This window comes from Motacilla alba, chromosome 1A, assembly GCF_015832195.1.
Source record: "Motacilla alba alba isolate MOTALB_02 chromosome 1A, Motacilla_alba_V1.0_pri, whole genome shotgun sequence".
NCBI lineage: Eukaryota > Metazoa > Chordata > Aves > Passeriformes > Motacillidae > Motacilla > Motacilla alba.
This window is the reverse complement of record NC_052031.1, coordinates 62579485-62604345: the sequence shown is the minus strand read 5'-3', so window position 1 is coordinate 62604345 and position 24861 is coordinate 62579485. Positions and strand designations below refer to the sequence as shown.

Sequence of the window (24861 nt, the reverse complement as noted above, 5' to 3'; positions counted from 1 at the left end):
CTTGAAATCTTAAGATGTGTCATATTTCTTCTCTTCATTACAGAGGAGACCCTTTACCTCACATTGAGTACACAGCCCAGGAAACAGCAACTTGGTGAGTTTGATACTTATGCTGCAACTGCTGGGCCATTCCCTGGCAGTCCCAGAAAGACTGGCCATGTGACACAGCTATAACTGTTCATCCATGTGATGAACATTTTAAAATATTGTTCATCCACCCCACATTTTACTCTTTGGTTAAATGTCATCTTTTGGTCATTTGTTTTGCAGAAAGCCATTCTCGGGGCTGGTCTTAACTATTCACTTTCTAGAGCAAAAGGCATTTTCCTATCTCCCTGCCTGCAGATCCCACCAGGATATCAGAAGCCAGAAAACATCTCGGCGCTATCAAATAACTTCTTTAATTAGACCTCTAATTCACCATAGCTATGGTGCTGGCAGAAATGTCAGATTTTCAAACTTGTTATCAGGAGAAAATGCCCACTCACAGGACAGAAATTCACTCAGTGGACATGGCTAATTCAATATTCACAGGACAGAGGAGCCTTACTTGTTCTCCTTCAAGTATTCATTGCTTTTGACATGAATATATATCTTTTTCCAAACTGAAGGTAGAAGAAAATTTTGAAATACATTTCTAATATACTTTATTTATATTTATACTTAATTATAAGTATAAATTAAGTATATACTTATACTTAATATACTTATTTGTTTATATTTATACTTTCTAATATACTTTTAAAAGGCCTTAGATAACATATTGATATCATATGAAATTATAGTAAGTTACTATTACAAGGGTGCAGCATTTCTTCACTGGGGCTTTGTTGCTCCTGAAGATCTGCCACTCAAAAAAAAAAAAAAGCCCAAAACACAATGAATTAAACAACATTAATTCAATTCAAAGCATTTTTTAAACATTATGTGAAATATGTGGCAGATTTGAAAGGGAGCAGAGCTCTTATTTCAAATCCCTCTATTTCCACTTTCTGCCACTAACTTTAAGCTATATCAGTAAGAAGCAGTAATTCCACATTTTTGTGATACTACAAAGCATTAATATATCCAAAAGTCTCAAGTAAGAGCAGAGTCCTGGGATTGTGCAAGCTGCCACATGTGCACATAAGAGAGTCTTTGTTCAGAAATTTAAATGGAAAGAGGGCCTAAAGGTGGGGGAAAGGAAGAACGAAGACCACATTTTCTAACTGTGCAACTGAAAACCCTAGAACTTAAGTAATTTGCCCTAAATCACATGCAAAGTTTATTCCATGCCAAGACTTAAATCCATAGAACAAGATGTCTCATGCCAAAACCTCTCTGGCATCCCATCTCTTTCAATATTTTATTTTAAGTACAATCTACTTTGCCACAGAAAGCCACAACCACATAAAAAATCTTGCATCCAGCTCATCCAGGAGGACATGCTTTTATTAAGCTCAAATAGGTTTTTATAGCATCTTTCAATAGTCAAAGATTGATGGTCAGTGTCATGCTCATGATTACTACCACCAGCCAACAATCTTGGCATGGGATGGCATATGGGAATGTCATATTTAAGAAAATTTAATTTTGTGTTCTTTCCTGTTTTTATCTTTCATTGCCAACCTTCGTCATTCCAGCTCTTCTCCACCTCGAATTAAACCCATTGTGGCAACAGAATAAACTTTTAAAGGAGTATCTGCCCATTTCCTTAAACAGCCAACCCCAGCAACCCAGGTTGTCTTGTTATGTAAAGCTGTTTCCAAAATTAGCCTTCCCAATTGTTATCACAGCCCCCTGAGGCTGTGTCCTGAGGTCAGCTGCATTACAGCACAGCTTAATTGAGCTGTGCAATTGCAGGGGAAATTTGTAGCACAAACTAAATTCCCTTGGTATCACTCTGAGGAGTTGCTGGATGCCTTCAGTTTGTAGCAACGTGGTTATAAAAATGAAAACCAGGCCAGCGAAGAAATACGACTTTCAGAAAACAGAGGGTACAGATGATCTGTGCTTTTCTTTTCAAAGCAACTTCTTGGAAGGCCCTGAAACTAAGCAGTCAGAGATGCCATATGGGTAAAAGCTGTGTAAGAAAAATGGAGAATTCAGAAGAAAATTATGGGGATGCACCTGTCATATCTTCATAATAAAGCTGAGTAGTGCCACTTTTTTTTTTCCCTGAAAAATAAGGAAGTTTATGTAAAATTAGGTTATTATCTTTAGCCTTTCAAGCATCTGGCTCCATCTTTTGTTAGGATGCTCCTTTCTAGAGTGTTTCATAAAGCTTGCTTCCAGCAGTTCTTTCATACCTGCTCGTCTCTTGACTTTGGAGAGTTTACTTAGATGATTGTCTTAGAGGAGCACTTTTAGCTTTGGGTAATTCATCACTGGTCCCTGGGACTGCCTGCATTTCTGTGGTAGCCAATGTTTGGACACACAGCAGAATGACACTTTGATAAAAGAGACCATATGTGCACAAGTGTAAACAAGCCTGCTCTCTCTAGGCTGCAGTCTGGGCATGAACCCTGCTCTGATTCAAATCCCACACAACCCCACTGAAGTCAGTAGGATTCTATGAGGAAATAAGCCAGGGCAACACTTGAACTCTAGTCCTCCTCATTTTTTCCTAATTCCTCCATGGAAATGGCCCAGTCTCCTGTGGCTTTTGCAATAGTGACAGCAGCCACTGTTTCCCTCTATTCTTTTAACTTTTTTTCCTCCTAAGGTTTTCCTTCCCTGTCTCATTCTGGTTCATTATTACTCCCACACTGCGTAAGACATTTGTACAAATAAAGAGCCATTACCAGGGACTGGCTATCACCTCCATAGCAACAATAGCATCACAAAAAGGAGAATAATAATAATAATAACAATGGTAAAAAAAAATTACAAAACCAATGAAAGGTCATTTCCTGTACCCAGCATTTCCAAGAATGATCTCAATTTTCATAAAACAATGTTTATAAAGTTGTTGAGACCCTAGGGCCATGTCTGAACAAAAATAACCATTTCTATAAGGTTCTTTGCCATCCTATTACTACTTGCTTATTTTGCAACAGCTAAATATGTTCCAAACCACAACTCTAAATCCAAGTACCACCAAGTTTGTGAGAAGCTTAAAGCTTGTGCCCAAATCAGGTTACATATATAATTTTCAGCTGGTCTCTCTTTGTATAGTGGGATAAATGCTTCAAGAAGCTGGCACGTCTTTCAAATACATAGCCCATGCCAGGCACTTTGAACTGCAAAAATACAAACCTCCTCACCTGTGCAGATATTACCCTTCAGTATCAGAAAAGGTTATCCCAGGGTTTTTTAAGAGGCAAATCTAGGCTAGGCTTCAGGATGGAAAAGGAGGGACCAGCACTTCAAGTTGTACCCAAACACACAAAGGAGGGGAATACCTGATTCATTTCTTTCCTAAACTGAACAACAGAGTATCCCAGATTCAGCTCTCTTCCTGGGATTTCCCTGGTGCCTCCAACACACTTAGCAAGAAGGTGCCTAATCAAGAAACACTTCTGTATCAGAATTAAAGTTCTGTATTATTAAAGGACACCTTCTGTAGGAAAAGTGGAACAAAAAGCCCTTATGGTTTGCTACATCCAGCCAGGACCAGCTTTCAACAACCAGGTGTCCCAAGCTCAGATTTTTAGACCATGACCTCCATGCTGGGGCTTTACATCTCTCTGTGGATGGTACAGGTAAGTACTGCTTTATTGAGGTGTCTCACTCTATCCAGTTTTTGATTTTCAGGAGAGAAGTCTACAGGAATCTGAGGAGCCTTTACCCTACTCATGCCTGTACCCAGTACCTGGATGCTTTCCAGCAGCTCGAGAAGCACTGCGGCTACAGAGAGGATAACATCCCTCAGCTTCAGGATGTCTCCAGATTTTTAAAAGGTCAGTCATTATAAACCATTCTAGGGTTGCCTGCACATATTTTTGCACCACAAACCATTTCCTAGGAAACAAGCTGGTGAGCAGAGCTGATGAGCTCTAGCACAGGGCATTCGTTCCAGGCACACGGAGGGACCCAGCTGGAAGTTTGTGTGTGTTCTGTGAGTGGCAGCAGCTGGAGTGGCACTAACCAGCTAATCCCTGTACTAGCAGCACTACAGTCACAGCAGACACTGCTCAGTACGACTTCCACGCTGCCTTTTTGTGGGTTTGGCTCTGTTTTATGCTTCTGTAGCCATGCTGATAGTAAGACATAAACACAAGCACAGGTACATACCTCTCAAGTATGCTTTTTTCCTGATCCACCAGGCAGGATGGGGATGTGTGTTAGAGAAGATGATTTCCAGGAGATCCTGCTAGTCAATCAGCAGCTGCCTTGAAACAACTCTGCTTCCTTCTGCCTCTGTAGCACCACTTGTCACACTAAAGTTTTTTGGTGCCTGCCATGTGGCTGACAGGAGAGCAAAAAGTCTGTGGTGCTAGTCTATAAAGGCATGAAGAGGTCGCCTTAGAAAAAGGACACACAGGCTTGCCAGGCTGACCTGTTAGCTAGGGGCTGACTAGCAAGGAGCAGGAGAGCAAGGGGGCCTGCATTATGAGGCCACAGGGAATCCATGCAGGACTCCCAAGGCCAGGTGCTTTGTGTAAACCTCCTGATTATCAAGAATTACTAAAGAAAGGTGAACTTTAAAGCCTCCTCCTCAGTGAAAAGATGTGACAGAGAAAGGACAGCTTATCACCATGATGAAACACGCAATAAAAAATATGGCTTAACTTTAAATAAATTGTACTTAAATACAATACCCAGGAAATCAAGCGATCTGCTCCGTATAAGAGTAGGGGATACTAGTTAGCTTGAATAAGCTTTTTGTGTCTGAAGAATTTTCTATGACTTTGGCATTTCTCATGAAGATTAAGCTGTTTGATGACAAGGGTTTTATTTCATGTTTAGTGTAAGGGAAGGGAGGGTTGCCATGTGAAAAGCATCTTCCATGAACACCCTTGCGTCCAGCTGTAGGAATTTTTCTGCATAAGCATTATATATTTTCTCATGTATTCTCACTTCTATTCAACTACCCATCTTACTTCCCTCTTATAATAACTGGGCTGATAAATATTTTTTCTCTTGAAGTAGGTGATCCCATTTAATTTACACAATAGCTGACAGCTGGGAGCTCCAGGAATCATGATTCTGACTTGATTATCACAGATATTCATACCATTCAAGGGTATCAAGTGATTTCAAAGTGGGAGAATTTAGGATAGTCTAAGACTATGCTGCCATAATCCTATTTGCATAGCTCATGTTAGTTGACAGGATTTGATTGCCTGGAGTCTGCTTGCTTCCTTTACAGACTCTGGTTCTAAATATTCTCTGTGTCACAAACAAAACAAAACAAACTGAACAGCAACTCTGAAAAACCTGCCAATAATGTTTGGAAATATGTTCTCAGTGAATTTCAACTTATTTATCATAAACAAAGGTGCCCACTATAAGCTAATTGTCTGAACTAGCTGGGAATGAGTACAAGCATTTCAGGGGCATTTTATTCCATTCTGAAATGGACAGCTAAGGAAAATGCAGAACTACTCATAGTTCTTGAGACCACTGGTCTCACCCTCATTAACTGTAGTTTAAAATTTGATTACTTTAGCCTACAGGTTATGCATAAATGAAACAAGTTTTTTTTCAGAAGAGCTGTGTGAACAGCTAGACACAATTAAGAGTGAGGAAATTATTTTAGTCCCGTTATGGGAGGCTTTGAAGGGATGTCTTGGCTCACTTTCCTCTAACAAAGTCATTTCACTATGCAGAATACTTTTTACAATAGCATGAAGATTGACATTATTGCAAGGCCCAAACTCAGTCTGAGTCAGAAGCATCTGCAAGGTCTAAAATCTGACCAAAAGTTAAAGCATATTGTTAAGGGCATTGACCAAACTCCTCTTAAATGCTGTCAGGCTTGGGGCATTGACCAGTTCTCTAGGGAGCTTATTCCAGTGTTTGACCACCCTCTCAGAAAAGAAATGCTTCTGAATTCTGAACCTCCCCTTGTACAGCTTTGAAAATAATAAACCATGGGAGGCATAGAGAGAGAGAGAGAGGGGGTGATAACCTGGAAAGAAAGTCATCATGTTAAAACCAGTCCACACAGCCAGATAAGCTTCCATCTTCTCTTTAACTTAGCAATATCTGTGAACATAAGAAAGCAATTCCTTTTGATTTGGTATGAGATCTGTCTGTTTTTACCTATTAGTGAGGCTGGCTTGGAGAGAAAGGAACTGTACTTCATAAATATTTCACAATTATTTAAAGGGAATGAAGTAGTTAACAGTGTGATCGCTTACACGTGGTAAGTCTTTTCCTAAAGGGTTAACTAGATGAACCTAGGCACATCTTTCTTTCTAGGAAAGATGTTTGGATTTAGGCAGTCATTGTGCTCCACAGCTGGAAGAAATTACAGCCAGTGAACTCAAGCAAGCTCACACTACAATGCACAGGCTGCCTGTATGCACCAGTTTTAGGCCAAGAATTAAGCCTTGCAGATCACTTTAGGTCAACTGCTCTGCTCTGCAAGACCTTCTCTGCAATGCACTTTGATTTCCCAGATCTTTGGGCAGCAGGTCCAACCAGCCACACCCCCAATTCTCTACTGATTGCTGGTTTTATTGTGCAGTCATGAACTAGGAGTTCAGGTTTTGCAGATATTACCTTCAGCAAATAACTTTTTCCTAGGACTTTTCAAGGCAACTGGCCAAGTCTGTTCCATCAGCAGACTGTCTGATTCTCTGGCCTCTATTTGAAAGGACATCTCAGGGAATACAAGCTGTAATTTTCATTTTCTCTCCTTCTCCTCCAACATGGATGCTAAAACTATATAAATTTCCCTAGACTCTTTCACAGTCTTTCCAAAATTGAGTTACTAAGGTATTGGTTTTCATATAATATATTTCTCAACTAATGTAATTTTCACTCAGAATTCAGCCCAAAGATTACCAGATTCTGAAATTTTCACATTCCTCTGGATTGGACCAGTAAATAGACAAAGGTAGATACATAATCTGCACAGGGCTTTTTTTTTTTTTTAAATTGTTCATTTTTGAGGCAGTTCTGTACTAATTACCTTTGAATTGAGTGAAGCAATAGAAGATATCTGTGGCAAATGCCCACCATCTAGTCCATCACAATGGCAGGAAGAAACATTTCTTGCTGTCTGCTCATTCCTCTATTTCTTCATGTATTTTGTCACTTCTTTGAATTTTTTTTTCCTTTTTTTCTTTCTCTGGGTGTTTTGTTTTGTAATGGGAGAAGTACTAATAGCCTGACAGAGTAAGATGAGAAATTCTGGAAGAAACATGAAAAAACAAACCAAAACAAATCTCGTAAATGGCTTGGTTTCTGGGTGGGATTTTTTTTTTGTTTGTTTTAAAAAGGAAAAAAAAGGTTATAGGCTTCATGACACAATAGAATATGGATGAAGAATTGAGAATAAAGCCATTTCTGATTTTTTTTAAATGCAGTTGTATGCTTTAAAGAAGATGAGATGTCATTTACGGGGGCTGAGAATGAAACACAGATTTTGAATATAGGACTTCAAAAAGATTATCATTGGCTCCCTTTGAAAGCGGTGATTTTCAATTTTCTTAGCTCTGTAGACCACCAGCATGTTTCCCATGGAAATGCAGAGTGTGTGTTCTACTGACCACCAGACTGGTTGTTTTTTTGTTATCTCTCACAGTTCTTTCATGGTAATGCAGGGTGCTCTGGGGTAGCACTGGATGTACAAGCTGAAATCACAGCGCAAAAATGTTGCATTCTTCTGTGTCCTGTTCTGTGGACATGTGCAAAGCAAAACATCTATGGCCACATCACTGGGAGGCTGTGCAGTGGGTTCTAGACAAACAAAACAGTAAAAAAAAAAAAAAAAGAAAAAAAAAGAAAAAACATCAGTGTTGGAATTTCAGGCACTTTCTTGTTCCAAGGTCAGGGCAAATAATACTCAGGAAATGTTGTTTTTGAAGTCTCACTCTGAAGTTTTTTATCCTTATCTATTACAAACTCACAAGGTGTGAGTTCTCCCTAACAAGTCAAGAAAGTGCCCTAAAATGGTGTCTGTTCAAGGCTTTTTAAGTCCTAATTACCCAATAAACAGTTGACATCTATATTATTTATGCTTCTGCTTCTAACCTAATCATGATCACCCAAAACTCACAATGCAGACATCTTTCATCTAATTAGATAAAATTACACAGATCCAGGAAGAAGAAGGAAGAAGGTGAAGAAGAACAAGTTGCCTCCATCCTAAAACCTCCATCTTGCTTAATATTTATTTCTATATTCTAAAACCCTAAACTCTAAGTTTTCCACCCTGTGATGTTGCACACTTCTAACCAACTACACACCCGTAATCCCAGTGCTATTAACCAATTTTGGAAGTCTTCTCCACAGCCTCAGGTCTAATGCATTGTTCTCTTGTGGCTCTGTGCCTTTCAGCACAGAAAGTTTAAAATTCTCAGCATCCAGGGTTCCAACTCACCAGGTGCAGGTTCTGTTCCCTGCTTGATGTAAGGACCATGTGTGACCTCAGACACACCACTGTCGTGTGGAACACAGAGAATTGTGCGTATATGTGCAAAAATGTGCACCGCAGTGGGCAGTACTCCCACACCCCGTGACACTGCTGTGTGGATGCACACAGCATGGGTGGATAGGTGATCCCATGTTGCAGGAACTGGTCCCATACCAGCACAGGGGCACATCAATCATGATAAGCCAAGGTGTGCCTGGTATGCTTGGTGGAGGGAACTATTCCAACAGAGCAGGAAGCATCCCTGAAACTATTTAGCTAAAGTAAACATGCTGTGTAGTTAACCCTAGAAACAGCTGAATTTGGTGTCCTTTCCCTTTGCAGAGAGAACTGGTTTCCAGCTGAGACCAGCTGCAGGACAGCTGTCTGCTCGTGACTTCCTTGCCAGCCTGGCATTTCGTGTCTTTCAGTGCACACAGTATACAAGGCATTTCTCTTCTCCTATGCATTCCCCAGAACCGTAAGTTTGATGCCCTGACATAAATCCATCCTTCTGAGTGTGTTGGGGATCATTCTCTTGGGATTGGCTCTGGGGTTCCATCCAGTAGTCTACAGAATAAAACAATTTGAGAAACTGGTAGCTGGAGAGCTAGTAGGGGAAGTCATGCATGAGAGGGTGTGGTTCTCTGTCTCTTTTGCAAAGTTGTCTGGGGAAGGAAAAGACTAAAGAATATCTGGTTTAATCTTTTCATCCCGCCTTCAGTTACCATCTGCTGGGGTTTGGTTTCCTGCTGTGAAACTCTCCCAGTAAGTGCTGGCCAGACAACAGCAATTACATTTCATGAGAAATTACAAGTTCACACAGATGCTTTTGTTGTATGCTGGGACAAAACAAGGACCTTTCAAAGATGTTGTGACATAGAAGGTTAGTGCCCATGCCATCCCAAGGAGACAATAGACAAGGTGGCAGGGGGCAGCTGGCTGCCTGTGGCAGGAGGGAATGCTCTGATCCTTGCAGAGCCAGGCCAGGTATGGAGGCAGGCACTGTGGAGCAGTGCTCGCACCAGCTCCCTTTGGGGTCTGTTGGGTAAAGTCCTTCACAGGAAGTTCATGAAGGGCAGGGAAGGAAGCCTTTAATAAACAAGAAGGTCACTTATTTTTCAGAGACTGCTGCCATGAGTTGTTGGGTCATGTTCCCATGCTGGCTGACAAGGAGTTTGCCCAGTTCTCACAGGTAAGAACATTTTCTGCTGACCCTTTAACCAACTGCTCTGGATAGCAGGACAGAGTGCCTTAAATACATGCAGCTCACCATGCAACGCAATTCTAAGACTGGATTGTGCCTGAGTCACGACCTCCAGGCTGGCTGGGCCAGCAGCAACTTGGGAGATGTTTCCTGCAAGGGAGTGGTAGCATTGCTCCCTACAGACACTGTGTGAAAGGAAGGGCAGGCAGAGCTTGTGGGACTTCTCTGTGGGAGGGCTGTGTCAGTCTGGAGAAGGATGTCTTTGTGGGGCTGGAGTCTGAGCTCTGCTGACCAAGCTGCTCCCCTGGCTTCTTGTCCTCCACCACATGAACCTACACAGCTGAGCCTCCAAGCTGGTTCTGTCTCTGGATGTACATTCTTGTCTTGCAAGAGACTTTTATTGTGTCCATCATCAGAGTTGTTTTTCCCTTTACAACTCACCAGATTCTCACAGCATTGCTCATGCTGGTGAGGAGGCTCCAAAAAGCAAACAGAGCTTCTTTGTACAATAAGGGGCTATTTAGTATGAGCAGCCAGTGTCAGACCCAACTGAACTCAATGACCTCTCATAATTAAAGACTTTAGAACTTTGAGTGTTCCTCAAAATCATAGCAAAGGGAAGAAGACATCTCATTGTCCAGGCTTATCAATCAGTGGCCAGTGTGGAAATGAGATAAGATCAGAGGGGTAATATGATGTAGGTCCCAACATGACCTCGGTCCCTGAAGAAATATCTTCAAAAGAAAATCAGTTCACTTCATATGATGTGGTTTCCAGTTGTATCAACTTAAATACATGCCAGTTACCATTTTGATCATAAATATTGGTTATTAACAGAATCAGAAGAGAACCTTAAGCATCCTAGTCCTCAATAATTTATTCTGGAAGAAACCTATTCCGATCAGTTCAATACTGGAACTTAAGACACATTAAAAATAAAAGACTTCAGTAATTTTCTTCTTTTCTTATCACTAGCACAGACTATACAACATGAGATCAAATTCAGTGAATTTTCACATTTCACTTTTTTGTCCCCACAAAGTATTTTCGCAGCTGAAATTCACCCCATGAAAATTCTTTTTTGCCCCATTCAATATGAGACGATGAATGGTGAAAATGCCCTAATGTTTTTTTGTTTGTTGCATGATATGGCTCCTGGGATAGCAAAAACAAAAAGAGACATCTACAGTTTCCTATTGTGAGAATAACATTTAACAGGGAGCACAGATGAAAGCAAACAGAATCATCCCTGCACAGATCTGGCCTGCTCATAAGGGCTGTCAGAAAAAGTGATGCACAGAAAGGTAATGGCAAAAATAAAACCCACCTTTGCTGTCCTTCCTTCTCATGCCTCCCTGTAAATTTTTGCCTGGTGTAGATAGTCCAGCATTACGACAAGAGATGGTTAATTTTACACAGAGAACGCTGAGGATTAATCACTCATCTAATGTGGCTCCCAGTGGTATGTAGCTGGGGGCCAGGGAGAGGTAGGCATCCTGGAAGCCATGGAAGGTCATTTTGGGTGACAAAAACAATGAATAGTTCATGCTATTCATGCTAGAAATGATGTGGCCCTCCCCCTTCCCCTCTTTCTCTCCCTTGGGCTGAATAATCACACTAGTGTAACACTGTCTGCTTGCTTACTTGCTTTAGGATATTGGACTGGCTTCTCTTGGATCATCTGAAGAGGAGATTGAGAAACTGGCCACAGTAAGTACAGATGGCAGTTTAATATTAGAGGCAAACCCCAAACGATTCACTGCATATCCCTTGCTGTGCAGGGAAGGCTCTTTTTGTGCCTCAGATTGACTTCAGAAATGGGAGCATCAGCTGGATTGTCTCCTCTCCTCCACAGGTTAGGAAGGTGCTGGAGCAGGGACTGGAATCCCTCTGGGGGAGCCCAGAATGGTGTGATTCCACCCGAGGAAATGCTTACACTTCTTGATTTTGTAAGAATAAATTTCTTAAGCTAAGTTTTTCCCATTTAAGACACAGGATGGTCCCAACTCACATTCCAGACTCACCTAAAACATTGGATACCCAGTGTGATACCTGTATTTTCTCCTACACGAGGTGCAGACAACCATCACAATTTGGTTCACCCCACATTCATTAACCTCACCAAATAGGTGAGCACTTAAAAGCAATTTGGGAGCAGGTGTGCTGCCATTAAGTTCTGAGTCAGTAAGCTCTCTACAACCATCAAAACTATCTGTACAGCCCCTTACTGCCATCTTAACTTGTTCTGAAAGTTGTCTGGAGCCCAGGTAATTTTTTTTTTCTGATAATGGCACCCATTTACCAGTCTTGTTGATTTTTTCAGAGGAGGAGAGGAGCCTTACCCCACCAAGCTGTGTGAGACTCATGTAGTACAGGTAGTGAATGACACTCCTGAAGTGCCTTACCCAGTCCACAGTCCCACTCAGGAAGGAGGTTGTGGCTCACCTAAAATCCATCTGCACATATCCATCCTTGGGTTAGGACTAAGTAAAAACACCTTTATTTTTGAAGATTGCAACAAGTGCTGAATCCTTTGTGACTTCATCCAGGTCCTGGACTTGTGGTGTGAGGAGACAGTCCATATTTCCTCTTACACTACCTGGGTCTAGAGAGACTAGAGTGAGATTAAGACTTTGCTAGGGTTAAAAATTCCAAGTCCCAGAGAGCCATTTTGTGTCATTCCCCAGGACTTGGTGAGATTGGGTTAAGGCCTGTGGTTTATAAAGCATATCTCTGCAAGCACCTTGTCCTGATCCTGAACTGAATAGGCCTAGACAAGAGATAAGGTTAAGATCAGAAGAATAAAGGGTCTCATGGCTGAAACTTTATTAGCATCATCTAGGGTTTGGGAGGTAGAATAAGGGCACCTTTTTAAAGGGCTCCCTGCAGCTCAGGCTCTGTGAGAATACAGTCTTGTATGTGCCATTCAAGTATTCTGAACAGTAAACCTATTCTGGATTAACATCCCAAAAGTCAAATGTTTAAAATTTATTTACCTAATCTAGGCTTACTGTTTGAGTTCCTTTTCTAAAAAGTGAGGATAGAGGAGAACCTGAAGTGTATTCATTATCCTGACATGAAAGTCTAACACAAATTCTAAGATTATCTCTCAAAATACCTGTCATTCCCTGTTCTTCATAAAGAGAATTTTGGTAACTAGCTGAGATGTTTCTTTAAAGAATCTCAGAATTATTGCAATGGTCTAAAATATTTGTAAGACAAATTTTGAAATGCCGCTATTTTGTTCAGCCCTGACTTCTCTAAGCAGGTGGATCCATGCACCAGAGATGAGAAACTGCCAGTGTCCTTGTCATCCAGAGTGCCACTAATTAATTTTTTAACTCTCTTAAAACAGTGAGAGCTTGAAAGAACCTCACTATCCAAAATCCAAATACATTATATCTAAAGAAACACTAAAAAGAATTATTCCTCCTCCTATGTCTCATTTTGCATTCAAAAAAGCCTCCTGCAAAATAAAAGAGATGCTAAAAAGATTTTTCATTGTGAAATAATAAGAATCAAGATTATTAACAGAATATAAGCACATAATTATTTGCTGAACTGTAAAGAAAGCAACTCAGGATCCTGCAAAAGCAAAGATCCTGGCATGTTTTTTCTTCAGTGATAAATATGAAGGCTAAAACCAGCTCATCAAAATGAAAAGGTGTGTGAGGGATGGTGAGAGAAAGAGAGACAATGTATGAAAAAGGCAAAATAGACAGAATAATATAGAGTTTTACATAGTTTTACAAATTGTCAGTGGTTCTTTAAGCAGGGTCCTGGAAATGCCATACCTATGAAGCCAAGGTCTATCCCTGTGTATGAGACAGCAAAGTGCTCTGTGTCTCTAAAGGAACCTTGAAGAGTTGTGAGGCAAAGCCATATTCTTGAAAAGCCTCATTTCCCATGTTTTCCCTTTGCACGATGCCTATCCAGCTCCTCAGGGCATCAGGCTGTGCGCAGGACTTTGTCCCCCACTGTCATTTTCCTCAGATTTTATAATAAGGGAAGCACTAAAAATTTGGCAGAGCCAAGAGTTGCTTTCATCCCACTGTTGTCCAGCAGGTAAGGGAAGTCTGGTCCTGAGGATGCTTTTGTCACAAGTCCAGAGAAATGTATCTTTGTTTTCTGCTGGAGCATGACTAAGATATAATTGACACAACACAGAAAAAGGCATTCTTCAATTCTTCTGAATGAGATCACACAGACAAAGAAGGAGAGAGACACTCCTTTCAAGTACCTTAGCAAAGGTGTTGAACCCTCTGTGAGGATCTTCCTGTCCTTTTGGGAACTGTGGGTGGAAATCTGACAGCTTCCACTGACTGCAGTGAGGCTCTGGGCTAAGAGGTTGCAGGGTAATTAGTAACATCTTCCAAAGAAGGAAAAGAATATAATTTTATTTACCCTTGTATTATCATTCAAAATTTAATTTTTTTTTCTAAGTGGGACAACAAGTTTTGAAAAATTACATGTTACATTTAGTGTGTGTTATATGCTGAGGGAAAAAAAAGTATTTTCTTAAAATATGCAACTATAACATTTGAAGACACAATGGTATTAAGAAATGAGGATCAAAGAAAATTAAAGGAAAGATGAGAAGCTTTAAAATTCCTGCCTTTTAAGATTGTTTTTCACAAGTTGTTCATATTCCCAGCTTTACTGGTTCACTGTGGAGTTTGGCCTCTGCAAGCAAAATGGATTGATCAAAGCTTATGGGGCAGGACTGCTTTCATCTTATGGGGAGCTGATGGTATGTGTCAAATGTTGAAAATATTGAAAGATTTCTATAATCCACTTTCCTGAACTCTGGTAAAAGCAAACTATGTTTTTTCCACAAAAATAAGTATGATTTAAAATTCAGATTTTTCTTTTGCAAAGAAAGAATTCTCCCTTCACAGAAGCTACTGCGTAGGGGAAAAGCTACTGTGCTATTGTACCTGTCTTTCATCTAAAGAGACAAAATGCAATGAAAGCAACCCATAAAATATTAGATTTGTTTCTTCCTGCTTCTGCCAGTAGTGATGCAGCTGACTTTGACACAAAGCTCACGTTCCTTTCTGAATTACTCACTAGAGGGCAATATTATGCCTGTTATGAGCTTGGCTTTTTTTTCCATGCCATTGACATTCACACACCTATGAACCAGGAAGCCACCGACTGAATGGACCAAATGAAGTGCAAAGAAACAGGAAATAGCATGCACACTGATAAAAAGAAATTGCTTTAGTATTTTTCGTTCCTAGCTACATTTCAAAACTAATGTCAGCTCTAGTTCTACATAGATCAAAATCTGCGAGCACAGGTTTCACGCTGCCTTGCTTAGGTAGATTAACTGTAGAAAGAGGGCTTGTACACTTTTACAGAAAGTGGGTTTCCCCTCCTTTGACCCAACAGCTGATAGGAGAGATATTAATTTCTCCTTAATTTTGAAGAGCACTGATGCAGGTGATCACTTTTTAATTGCAGAAGCCCTAAACTGGTATAAATAGGGCTCAAATGCTTCAAGCTGTGCAGATATTAGATGATATTTTTTTAAATTGGTAAGAGCCAAAGGAAAATAAATACCACTCTTTTCGAGCATTTTTCTAAACCAGAAACCTTTTTTCTTTTTCATGGGAGATATATTTTAAGTTTAACACATAAACTCAGCATCCTAACAGCCAGATGTATGATACATTCACATGGAATTGTGGCTGAATTAGCATAGCTTGGACTCCCTGAACTGGAGATGGTTGGGTTGTCATGACAATAAACATTTTACAAAACTCTCCCAATAGTGTACAGGTCAGCCCACTTCCCAGTCAACTGACAGGAGGGAAAAACAACATTTTGATGTATCTCAAGGCATTTCAAGTAGGAGTCCCCACAGAAGGGCAGCTGAAATAAACACAGGGAAAGGGGAACCTTCCCAGACGTCAACCTTCACTTTTACCACTTGCTGAGTTTAGCACTGTTTTTCCTCACAACACTTGTAATTTGGAGATGTTTGTGAGGTAACTCTGTGGAGAGCTTTCTCTCTTGATAAGCTGAAAGGTCTGCATGTTCATTAGTCCTCTAGAGGAATAAACATGATTTCCTCTCTACATAGCAACCTGATCTTGGCCTGATTGCTCATCAACTTCACACTATGCACTGCTGAAGCTACTGTTTATCTGAGAATCCTCCAGTACTTCTTATATTCACTGACAACAAACAGGAAACATAAACTTGCTTTCATTTACCTGGTAAAACCAGAAATGTCCAATCAAAGCACAATTGAAGGCCACATTTATTCTACTCTGCCTGGCTTAATACTTTATGGTTCTCAATCAAGTTCATTTACATGTTAAACAAGATACTAAAGGGCAGAGGTTATCATATTGCTGATATTTATGTAGCTTTCATAGCAATATGCATGACAAAATCCTTCTGATGTGGTCACTTCCTTTTTCTGTTTAAGCTTTACTCAAATGAAGGTAAAAATCTTATCAGAAAGGCTCACTTTTGGTGTCTGGAGTCAAGCTCATCAGACTTGTACTCTTTCTTCTCTATTTCCACCCTTTTCCTCCTCAGACACCAACAAGCTCTTCTGCTTTTGGTTAAAACCATAGGCAAGGACTGCTTGTGCACAAAACTATGTTATCTATATAGTACAAAAAATACAGTCTCAAACTCTCTACCTGTGAGGCTGAGAGGGAAGTCCTAACTGTTCCTGAGCTGATAAATGGCAGTTTTTTGTAACTACTTTTATCACTGGTAATAGTTGGGTAAAGCTACTGGATAAACTTTTGATAAAGCTGGGTCTGCCTGTGGGTTCATCCATCATAATAGTGAAAATACATGCAGGAGTGGTGAGCATTCATACTCAACAGGTAATGAATGGGATTATCCCCCTTGCAGCATGTTCATCTTGTATATAACACTTAAAGTCAGAAGATGGGCAAGCAGTTAACCATCAGTTCTGCTGTGCACCCTGCAGAATCCCTTTGTGAGCTCTGCAAGCTCCTCACTGGGCATCTTTTGGGACAACGGCTCAGTGGTTCTGTGCAAGTCACCTTGAGCTCCTGAAAATTGTTGTACACAAATTAATTATATCCATGAACTCAAGTGCTGAAGTTTCCTTCTTTAGCTGACTGATTTAGTCTCGTTGATTTTTATTTAGAACAAAACCAAAATGCAGAAATATTTCTATTTATTCATTCTAGTCTGCCTGTGCATCTGATTCTAACTTCAGTGTAGGCACTGGCAGTGTGGGTAAGGTGGTGAGGTCCAATGCCTGAGCACCTGTTAGCAAATTGCAAACCTGTACCAGCTGCTTCTTTTACAGCTGAAGAGAGAAAATGTGATGTGCAGTGCCTGTTTCATAGAAAGGATTTTTTTTAGAAATAAAGCAGCGTCTAGACACATCTGTCAGAGAAGATGAAGATTGGGAGATAGTGAGGCTCATGATAGACTTGAGTTTATTGCTCTAGATAAGTTTTGTTGCTGCTCGGCAGAAAGCCATTATCCAACCCAATAATTATCTGCCATTCTTCTCAGTGGGACCAGACACAGACTTCTGCATGGAGGTCCCAGACTTGATTCCCTATCATTCAGCTGATCAACATATCTGGCACAGGCAGTGAAGTTTTGGCACTTTGTTGGCTGTGAACATAGCAAATCCTGTAGGAATCTCACTGCAGGTTGTGTGTTGAAGGAGGCACACTGCAGCAGCCTGGGCAAGGGAGGGGTTTCCTTGGACCTGAAGACTTTCAGGCCAGGAGCAGCAGAGTCATTCAGTCACCAAGGAGGGAATAAGAGCATGAGTTACTAAGGTTAGATGGCTGGCTACAAGAAGATAACAACTAACCAGTAAGAGAGGGCAAGCAGCAGTCTTCCAGTGTTATATGAGAACTTAGCATCAGCAAGAAGCCTGGGAACATCCCGGAGCTGCAGCCTGGACTGACTGTCTGTGGGTGTGTGACTGTAACCAAGGGAACCACATCCTGACTATGAAATCTCTAAAACATTTCCCTTTTCTCCACAGCACCCACTCCTACCAGTTTGAAGTCAGCTTCAGGTAGATATTTTCTGAGCATGAGTTATCCTGCCCAAACACAGGGCATAATCTGGGGGCAAAGGAGAGGATGAGAGGAAGAGCTAGGCACACTCTGCATGAGTCCTGCCCTTGAATCCCTGTTATCTAACAAAGCATTTAGTAACAGCAGCTAGGTATCAGAAGAATAACCATCCCTGAGCCTAAACTGAGCAGTTGTAATGCATCTGACTGCTGGCCAAACTTGCCTCCTCTGAACTGTAAGAATTCCTCCCCAAAAGCTCTCAGTATTGCACTGTTTATTTCACTATATTCTGTCAGCTGTTCTACATTATCCCAAATGCTTCTTCTGTTAACACTCAGCTGGACTCTGTCCTACATACTGTAAAATCTTATGGCTCATACCACAATTCTGGCAACACTCAGTGCTACATATGCTTTTCTTGCAGCACACCCAGTACTTAACTTGTAGAGGCCTTTAAGGCCATCCGGTTTCAAGCTGAACTTCCACTGAAATCAATGGGATTTCAGTTCTGCTGCAACACTGACAGTATAGTGGGACCCCTGTCAGGTTTTGAGTTACTGAAATCTTTTCCCATTTGCTCCCCAGAGCTTCTAAGATTCTAAGAGCAGCCTCATGTTTGTGTATACCAACCATCTTAGATTGTATGAGTGCTATCCAAGGTTTACTCTTCAATTACACACTGCAAATGAAGAGCAAGAAAAACACCATCTTTTATATATTCCTGGGAGTTTTTGGGGTTTGGTTTTTTGGTCTTTTTTTTTTGTTTTGTTTTTAAAGCCTGGTATTTATTTCTGCACAAGTTCACTGAAATGTCTAAATGTGTGCTTAGGAGTACTGTATGAATTTTTCCAGCTAGCAGATTGAACTAAAAGTCTCGAGCAGCATCACCCACTCTTACCAGTTATTTACAAGTAGCACCCTGAGAGTTGACATTTGGGTTATAAAATGGTGAAGGGAGTCTCCTGAAGAGAGAAAGGGAAAGAGACAGATCTCAGAGAAGAGTGGGTACTAAAAGAATGTTCCTAGGTGAATGAGGCCCACTGTCCAGTCTGAAGGTGGGGAAAAAGGTCTCAACATTGATGGGACGAGCTCCTTTCTCCTTTTGGTTTGTACCCAGGACATTTCACCAACCTGGCCAGCACCAGTGGCTGGTTTAAAAGGCATTTCCAGTACATGTAAACAAACTATGGAGATGTACCTTTGACTGCAGTGTGGACAGAAGTGGCTTCTAAAAGCCTCGTTTTTTGCCTGGGGTGTGTGTGTGTGGGGGGGGGGGGGGGGGGCAATGTAAGAGAACTGAAGAAAAACATATAGAAGGACCTCTATGGGTTCCAAAATACAAATGTGCACATGCAGGATAGTGTTTATTTACATATTGCATTTCAGGGAAGATTTAAGGTTGCTATGCTGGCCTGGGAGCTGTGTGTAAAATACCAGAAGCATTCTGGCTTCTGATCTTCATTGCAGCAGGAAGCATGAAATTTGTGACAAGGGCTAGGGGACTCTAAAGTAATGCTAGACAGGACTGTGAAACTTCTGTGATACTATTTGAAAAAAAGCAGCATGATTTTTTTTTTTTTCTTCTGGATATTTATATTTTGGGGGCTGGCATAGACTTTGCCCTCCCTGTCTGAGGACATGGCTGTGCTATCCAGTTGTACATCACTGTAATACAGGAAATATATATTTCTTTTTTTCATCTTAAAAAAAAATCTTTATTATTTGTTTTATTCACTGCTAATTATGAAAATCATCTCTGACATATGAAAGAACAGGACTTTGTATTACCCCTAACTATTCCCCAAAGAGAATTTTACCGCCCAGCAGGGACTAATTCTTTCTCTGTTCATTCACCTGCTCTAACTGGTGTTGTTCCTGCTACAAAGTATGCTTTGTCAAACAAGCCAGAGTACAAGCCTTTTGATCCAGAAGTGACTGCAGTTCACCCCTACCAGGATCAAGCCTTCCAGCCTGTCTATTTCATAGCAGAAAACCTGGAAGATGCCAAGGTCAAGCTTCAGTAAGTAAAGTGTTTGTGGGTATTTTCATTGAGGGGCACAAACTGGGTCGATTCTTCATCTCAAATACATCTATTTACAAACTATTGCAACAAGCATGCCAGGCTATCTCGCTGCAGCTGCATAGTGGCTTTTGTACCCCAAAGTTAAGCATAAGCTTGCTTATCTCAGAAAAGGTTCTCAGAAAACCAGAATTCATTTTTGCTATGCCCTGTCCCCTGCTTCATCTTAATAATTCTTCATTTTAGCACCTTCTGAAGTAAGTTCTGTAACTGAACTGTGAGAGTCCAATCCCACCCTATGTGCTAGTTCATAGAAACAAGAGGTTGTGAAGAACTGATTTACCCAAGGTCACATGGAAATTTCATAGTAGTCTCTGGAATTAAAAAGGATCAGCAGGGGGCTTAAAAACAAGATTGCCTTTCTCCTCTGATTATATCTGCACAAGAATCCAGAATCAGCATTCATAGGCAATCTAATTTCTACAAAGTAGCTGTCTGCAAGGTAAATAACATTATTTCAAGTTAGCTTGAGGTGCTTCTAAACACATTTACTTAACTGTGTGGTGTTGTGCAGTAAGGATTTTTTTTTTCTTTTTCTTTTTCTTTTTTTTTTTTTTTTAAAGTAAGCAGGGTTTAAATTCTGGCCTTCATCTCCAACAGTTAGAACAACATGACCAATTCTGGCTGGAGGCAGGATGTTGGTTGTGGAGCTACTGGGGAGCATGCAGGAGCTGAAATGAGGAATTTATTAGAGGAAGAGAGCCTGAGCCAGACTTCTTCCCTACTCTCCTCGTCTCTTCCCCAGAAGCACTGTCTGCTGGGGCTATAGCCATGGCTAATTAGGCTCGTCATCTTAAATCTAAAAGCTCACATTAAATTTTTAATACGTGTAAAAACGTGGGTGAGAACTCACTGGCAGAAGAGAGAGGACTTGCAAAGCATTTGACTCAGGCAAACCTGCAAAGAACGTACGAGGACAAGGAATACACCACTCTCAGGCTAGAAAGTTTTTCATACATTTTTTCAAGACAGTTGCACAGCCAAGGCTGCTCAAAATAACTGAAAGCACAAGAATCTGTCAGCACGGAAAACATAAGGCAACATCAGTACAGGGGGTTCCTACCAGCGTGCACTTAATGGAAATATTGTAGAAAATGGCAAGCAATCATGTTTTTTCTTTTAATAGAGACAGAAAAATAGCCCAGGATGCCTACTATCAACAGGTTTTAGAATATTACACAGAAAGAGCTGCTCCAGGTTATTTCTTGGAAGTGAAGGCGGCAGACATGCTGTGCTCCTGCATTCCTCAGCTTGTGGTTGTAATAACTCTGAATTGTGTGAACGCAGAGCTGTGAGAGCACAGACGGGACCCAGCCAGGCAGGCTGAGACCAGGCACTGCAGATCTTTGGGGCTGCAAGTGGCTCAGCCGTGGGCAGGATGTGCTGCACCAGGCACAGCTCAGGAGAAGCAGTGAGGAGGTGTCACAGCAGCCTCTGCTCCCCAGTAAGGCCATGACTGCACCCTGAGAAATGAGGTCCTGCGGGTTTTGCACTTAAGGAAATGCCTTTTGAACCAGAAGCTCTGTCCTGTCTCCCCACAGGAGCTATGCCATGAAGATCAAGAAGCCTTTTGCTCTGCACTATGACCCCTTCACCAGCAGCATAGAGGTTTTGAACACACCACAGAAAGTCAAGAGGGCACTCCACCAGATAAAAGAGGAACTGGAACACTTCTGCTTGGCCCTTGAAAACCTCTCTTAAAACCACGGCAGTACATCTCACCTGTCACTGAGATACTTGTAGGTGGTGCTAGCACTTGGAGGCTTAGTGATGAAGTTGTACTTGCAGGCAGAAATCTTAAATGCACAAACTAGCTCAGTTCAGGTAATCTTTTCACTGTAATTTAGGCTGCTGGCTTAGATGAAATAATGAGCTCCTGCTTAGAATGTTTCAATCACAAACAAGCCTTACTCCAGGTTTTGGTAGGTGATATGAGCATACTTATGTGTTATGGGACTCTTACAGGTTTTTTCCTTCCTTTGCCACCTTTTCAAGTGATCTGTCACAAAACAGCATAATGGCTTTTCATCCACACAGCGTTGTACTTGCTGCCTTAATGATAGGATCACAACCTCTTAGGCTGGCTAGCTGCCCACAGTCAGCAGTCCTTGCAGCTAACTCCTTGCTGCTAGCAATTAGCATCACCAATTGCCCACAGAAAACGATTGGTCCCCTAAAAATATGCGAATACAAGAGTTTGTTAGAGGAGCACTTCTTCTCACTATTTATTTTTAGGTACTCATTCAGTAGCCTTGAAATATGACAAGATAATTTCTTGTCACATTTAATATCACAGAATATTTGTACCTTCATTAAAAGAAAAGGAAGAAAATAAAAGCTCCAAGGTACTCTGGCTCTTTCACATACAAGGATGCTTAATTTGAATGGGAAATCTAACTTCTAAGAAGGAAATTCTTGTGTAAGGAAAGATTTGTAAAAAGCCCTTTAGCAAATAGGCTTCCATTGTTTTTTTCATGGGATTCAGATTCCCCTGCTTACCACTAGAAATCTTTGCCTCTTGTTGATGTTGTGATGATTGTAGTAATGATCAAAAGGTCAAATCTATGGAACACCTGGTGGAAAACCTAAGATCAACCACTAGCAGTCATATAGCCTTGCTATAGAAAAAATATCTGGTATGTTCTGCAACTCATCTCGTCTCCCTCTCCAGCTTTTGAGATGTGCCTGAAATTTATTTATGTTCCACAGGTCACATTTCCCAGAATCAGTCTAATTATTGCCTATTCCAGACTTTCATGCTGTTTGAGTCCCCCTCCTTCCTCTACAATGCACAAATAGAGGGTAGCTCAGGAAAAGAAGATGATGCTCTAGACCAGAAGGGCTCCCTCTCCTCTTAGCAGCAGTGCAAGCAGATGGGGTCGACGCAGGTTGCAGGCATGGCATAAGGGAAAATGTGGATCTCATGGCTCAAGCTGGATGATAGCTATCTACAAATGTAAAGGCAGATTTATCCCGTGCCACTTAGAAGCTCTACTTAATTCAAAGTTATATTTAGCACGTGGCTGCCTCGTCCATTGCTACCCACCAGCTGCCCAGTACTCAGTGTACAGGGTCTGAGCTCTGAGGAAAATGGAAGGTGGCTTGGCTCTTGATAGGAAAGGAGTTATCAGAAAATGAGTTACCATCTCTGCCTGAGCTGCTCGCTGTGGGATAGGAGCACGTACACCGACAGTTTCCACAGAGCAATCCACGGGCTGTTATTTCACACAGACCTTATCTCACTGTCATTTTTCCACTTGTCAGGCTCTATAGAAACTGTCTTATTGAAAGTTAATAGTTAATGCTGGTTCTTAAAGCTCCATGTCTACAGCACTTCCAAAAATTTTCCCATGAGCAGCAATATTCAGGGTCTGTGGATCTGCTGCAACTGCTCCATTTTATTAAAATGTGGTGATGCCTGAAAAATTTTGAAGTATCTTGGCAAAAATGGCTATGAGATCCCCTTCCTCTTAACAGCAGGAACATCCCAATCTCCTTTTTTATTTTTTTAAATTTGTTTAAAAATTCTGCTCCAGGAGAACACTTGCATATCATAAACCCTGTTTTGCTAGAAATTCAGCCAGGGACAGAGCTGAAGTGAGTTCCTTTGCTTCCAGTATATTTCTGCTGTGATGGAAGATGATCTCTCAGCATGCTTTTATGGGTTTAATTCTACTTATCCCGCTCATAAACACACACACACAAATACCATTCCTCCTCAGAGCAATTTGTTTTCTTACATATTGTAATAATTTATCTGTCTGCTTCCTGCCAATTGGTGCATAGGCAAAAATATTTGATAGCTCACAACAGATTGTTTTCAGAAGTATTATTTTCATCAATCAGTCCTTTTACAGTGAAAATTAAATAATGTGCTCCAGTTCTGTGTGTTTTCCTTTTCTTTCTTTTTAAGTGGAAGATAATGCCAGAGCGGAAGAGCTATCAAAATATTTTCTATAGACGGACTCTCTGGGCCATAGGGTCTTTTTCATGTATTCCCTCTGAAACGGCTGAATGTGGAATTTAGACTTGAGTTTGGCTATTACTCAGAACAGACCTATATTTGGAAGAAATGAGAGACCTGATGGATTTGTTTTGCCCAAGGCCTCACACTTTCTTTGGAGGGACTCCAGGCCCGCCCACACATCCTTGTCTTTTCCAGGTCCTGTAGCAAGGAGAGAAAAAGAAATCATTTTGGAGCCAGATTCTCCCACCCTTACACATGCTGAGTAGTACCCAGCCTCTCAAGCAATCCCAGCGACAGCACTGAGCCTGTTTAAGGTGCTGCACACAGGCAATTTTATCAGCAAGATTATCAAGACCACTGTGGGTGTCCTTGCTTTTTCCTTGCCTTAGTGATGGTCAGCTGGCATTCAGGGCTAGGGTAGGCTGCAGTAAAACTTGGTGAAGCTGCAGAACTAATGGATTTGGCTACCTGAACTTTTAAGATGAGTAAATGTTTTTCCAAAGGACGTAAATCTTTCTCTCCTTGCTCAGGCAGAACCTACCCCAGGCTAGCCATGTTTGACACTCCCCTCTGAGAAGGTCCAAATTCTTTTTGTTTGATTCAGTGTAGTGACAAAACAAAAGCCTTCAGGGTTACATCCTTAGGAGCTACACTGGTCATTCTGCTCTTCCAATAGTCATTCTTTCATTTCCTCACAGAAGCCAACAAGTACCTCATCCTCATGTCAGTCTAAGGCAGCAGTGATGGGAAAGGCAGCGATGGGGCCTCCCGATGAAAATAATGGCACAGAGGAAAAAGCACCAACCAGTAAAAATATGTCTTTTTGTCAGTTTGTGTTTCAGCAGTTTCATATTAATCTTGCACAAAAAGGTTCCATAGCCAAGTAAAACACATCTTGTGACTTGAAACTGAACTGATGAACTCCCCGTGGGCCCTTTGCTTATCCCGATAAACTTATTTTTCCTAGATGGAGTGCATTTAGAACCAAATAGTGTATGTTATTAAATCTGTATTGTGCTCTTCAGTTGTACATGGGAGAGTTAGTAAATTCAGTTTGTGGGT

At 41.1% G+C, this 24861-nt stretch overlaps 1 protein-coding gene across 1 annotated transcript in view; it reads left to right on the top strand.

The window, feature by feature from the left end:
• Nucleotides 1-23599, top strand: part of LOC119708230 (tyrosine 3-monooxygenase-like) — a 30141-nt gene extending 6542 nt beyond the window's left edge. Inside the window, exons 5-12 of the mRNA XM_038154369.1 lie at nt 44-94; nt 3736-3881; nt 8852-8987; nt 9632-9701; nt 11367-11423; nt 14368-14463; nt 19639-19772; nt 21374-23599. Coding sequence (XP_038010297.1) covers nt 44-94; nt 3736-3881; nt 8852-8987; nt 9632-9701; nt 11367-11423; nt 14368-14463; nt 19639-19772; nt 21374-21533 — 850 coding nt within the window. The 3' untranslated portion in view covers nt 21534-23599. The remainder of the gene's footprint in view (nt 1-43; nt 95-3735; nt 3882-8851; nt 8988-9631; nt 9702-11366; nt 11424-14367; nt 14464-19638; nt 19773-21373) is intronic.
• The last annotated feature ends 1262 nt before the right edge of the window (nt 23600-24861 follow it).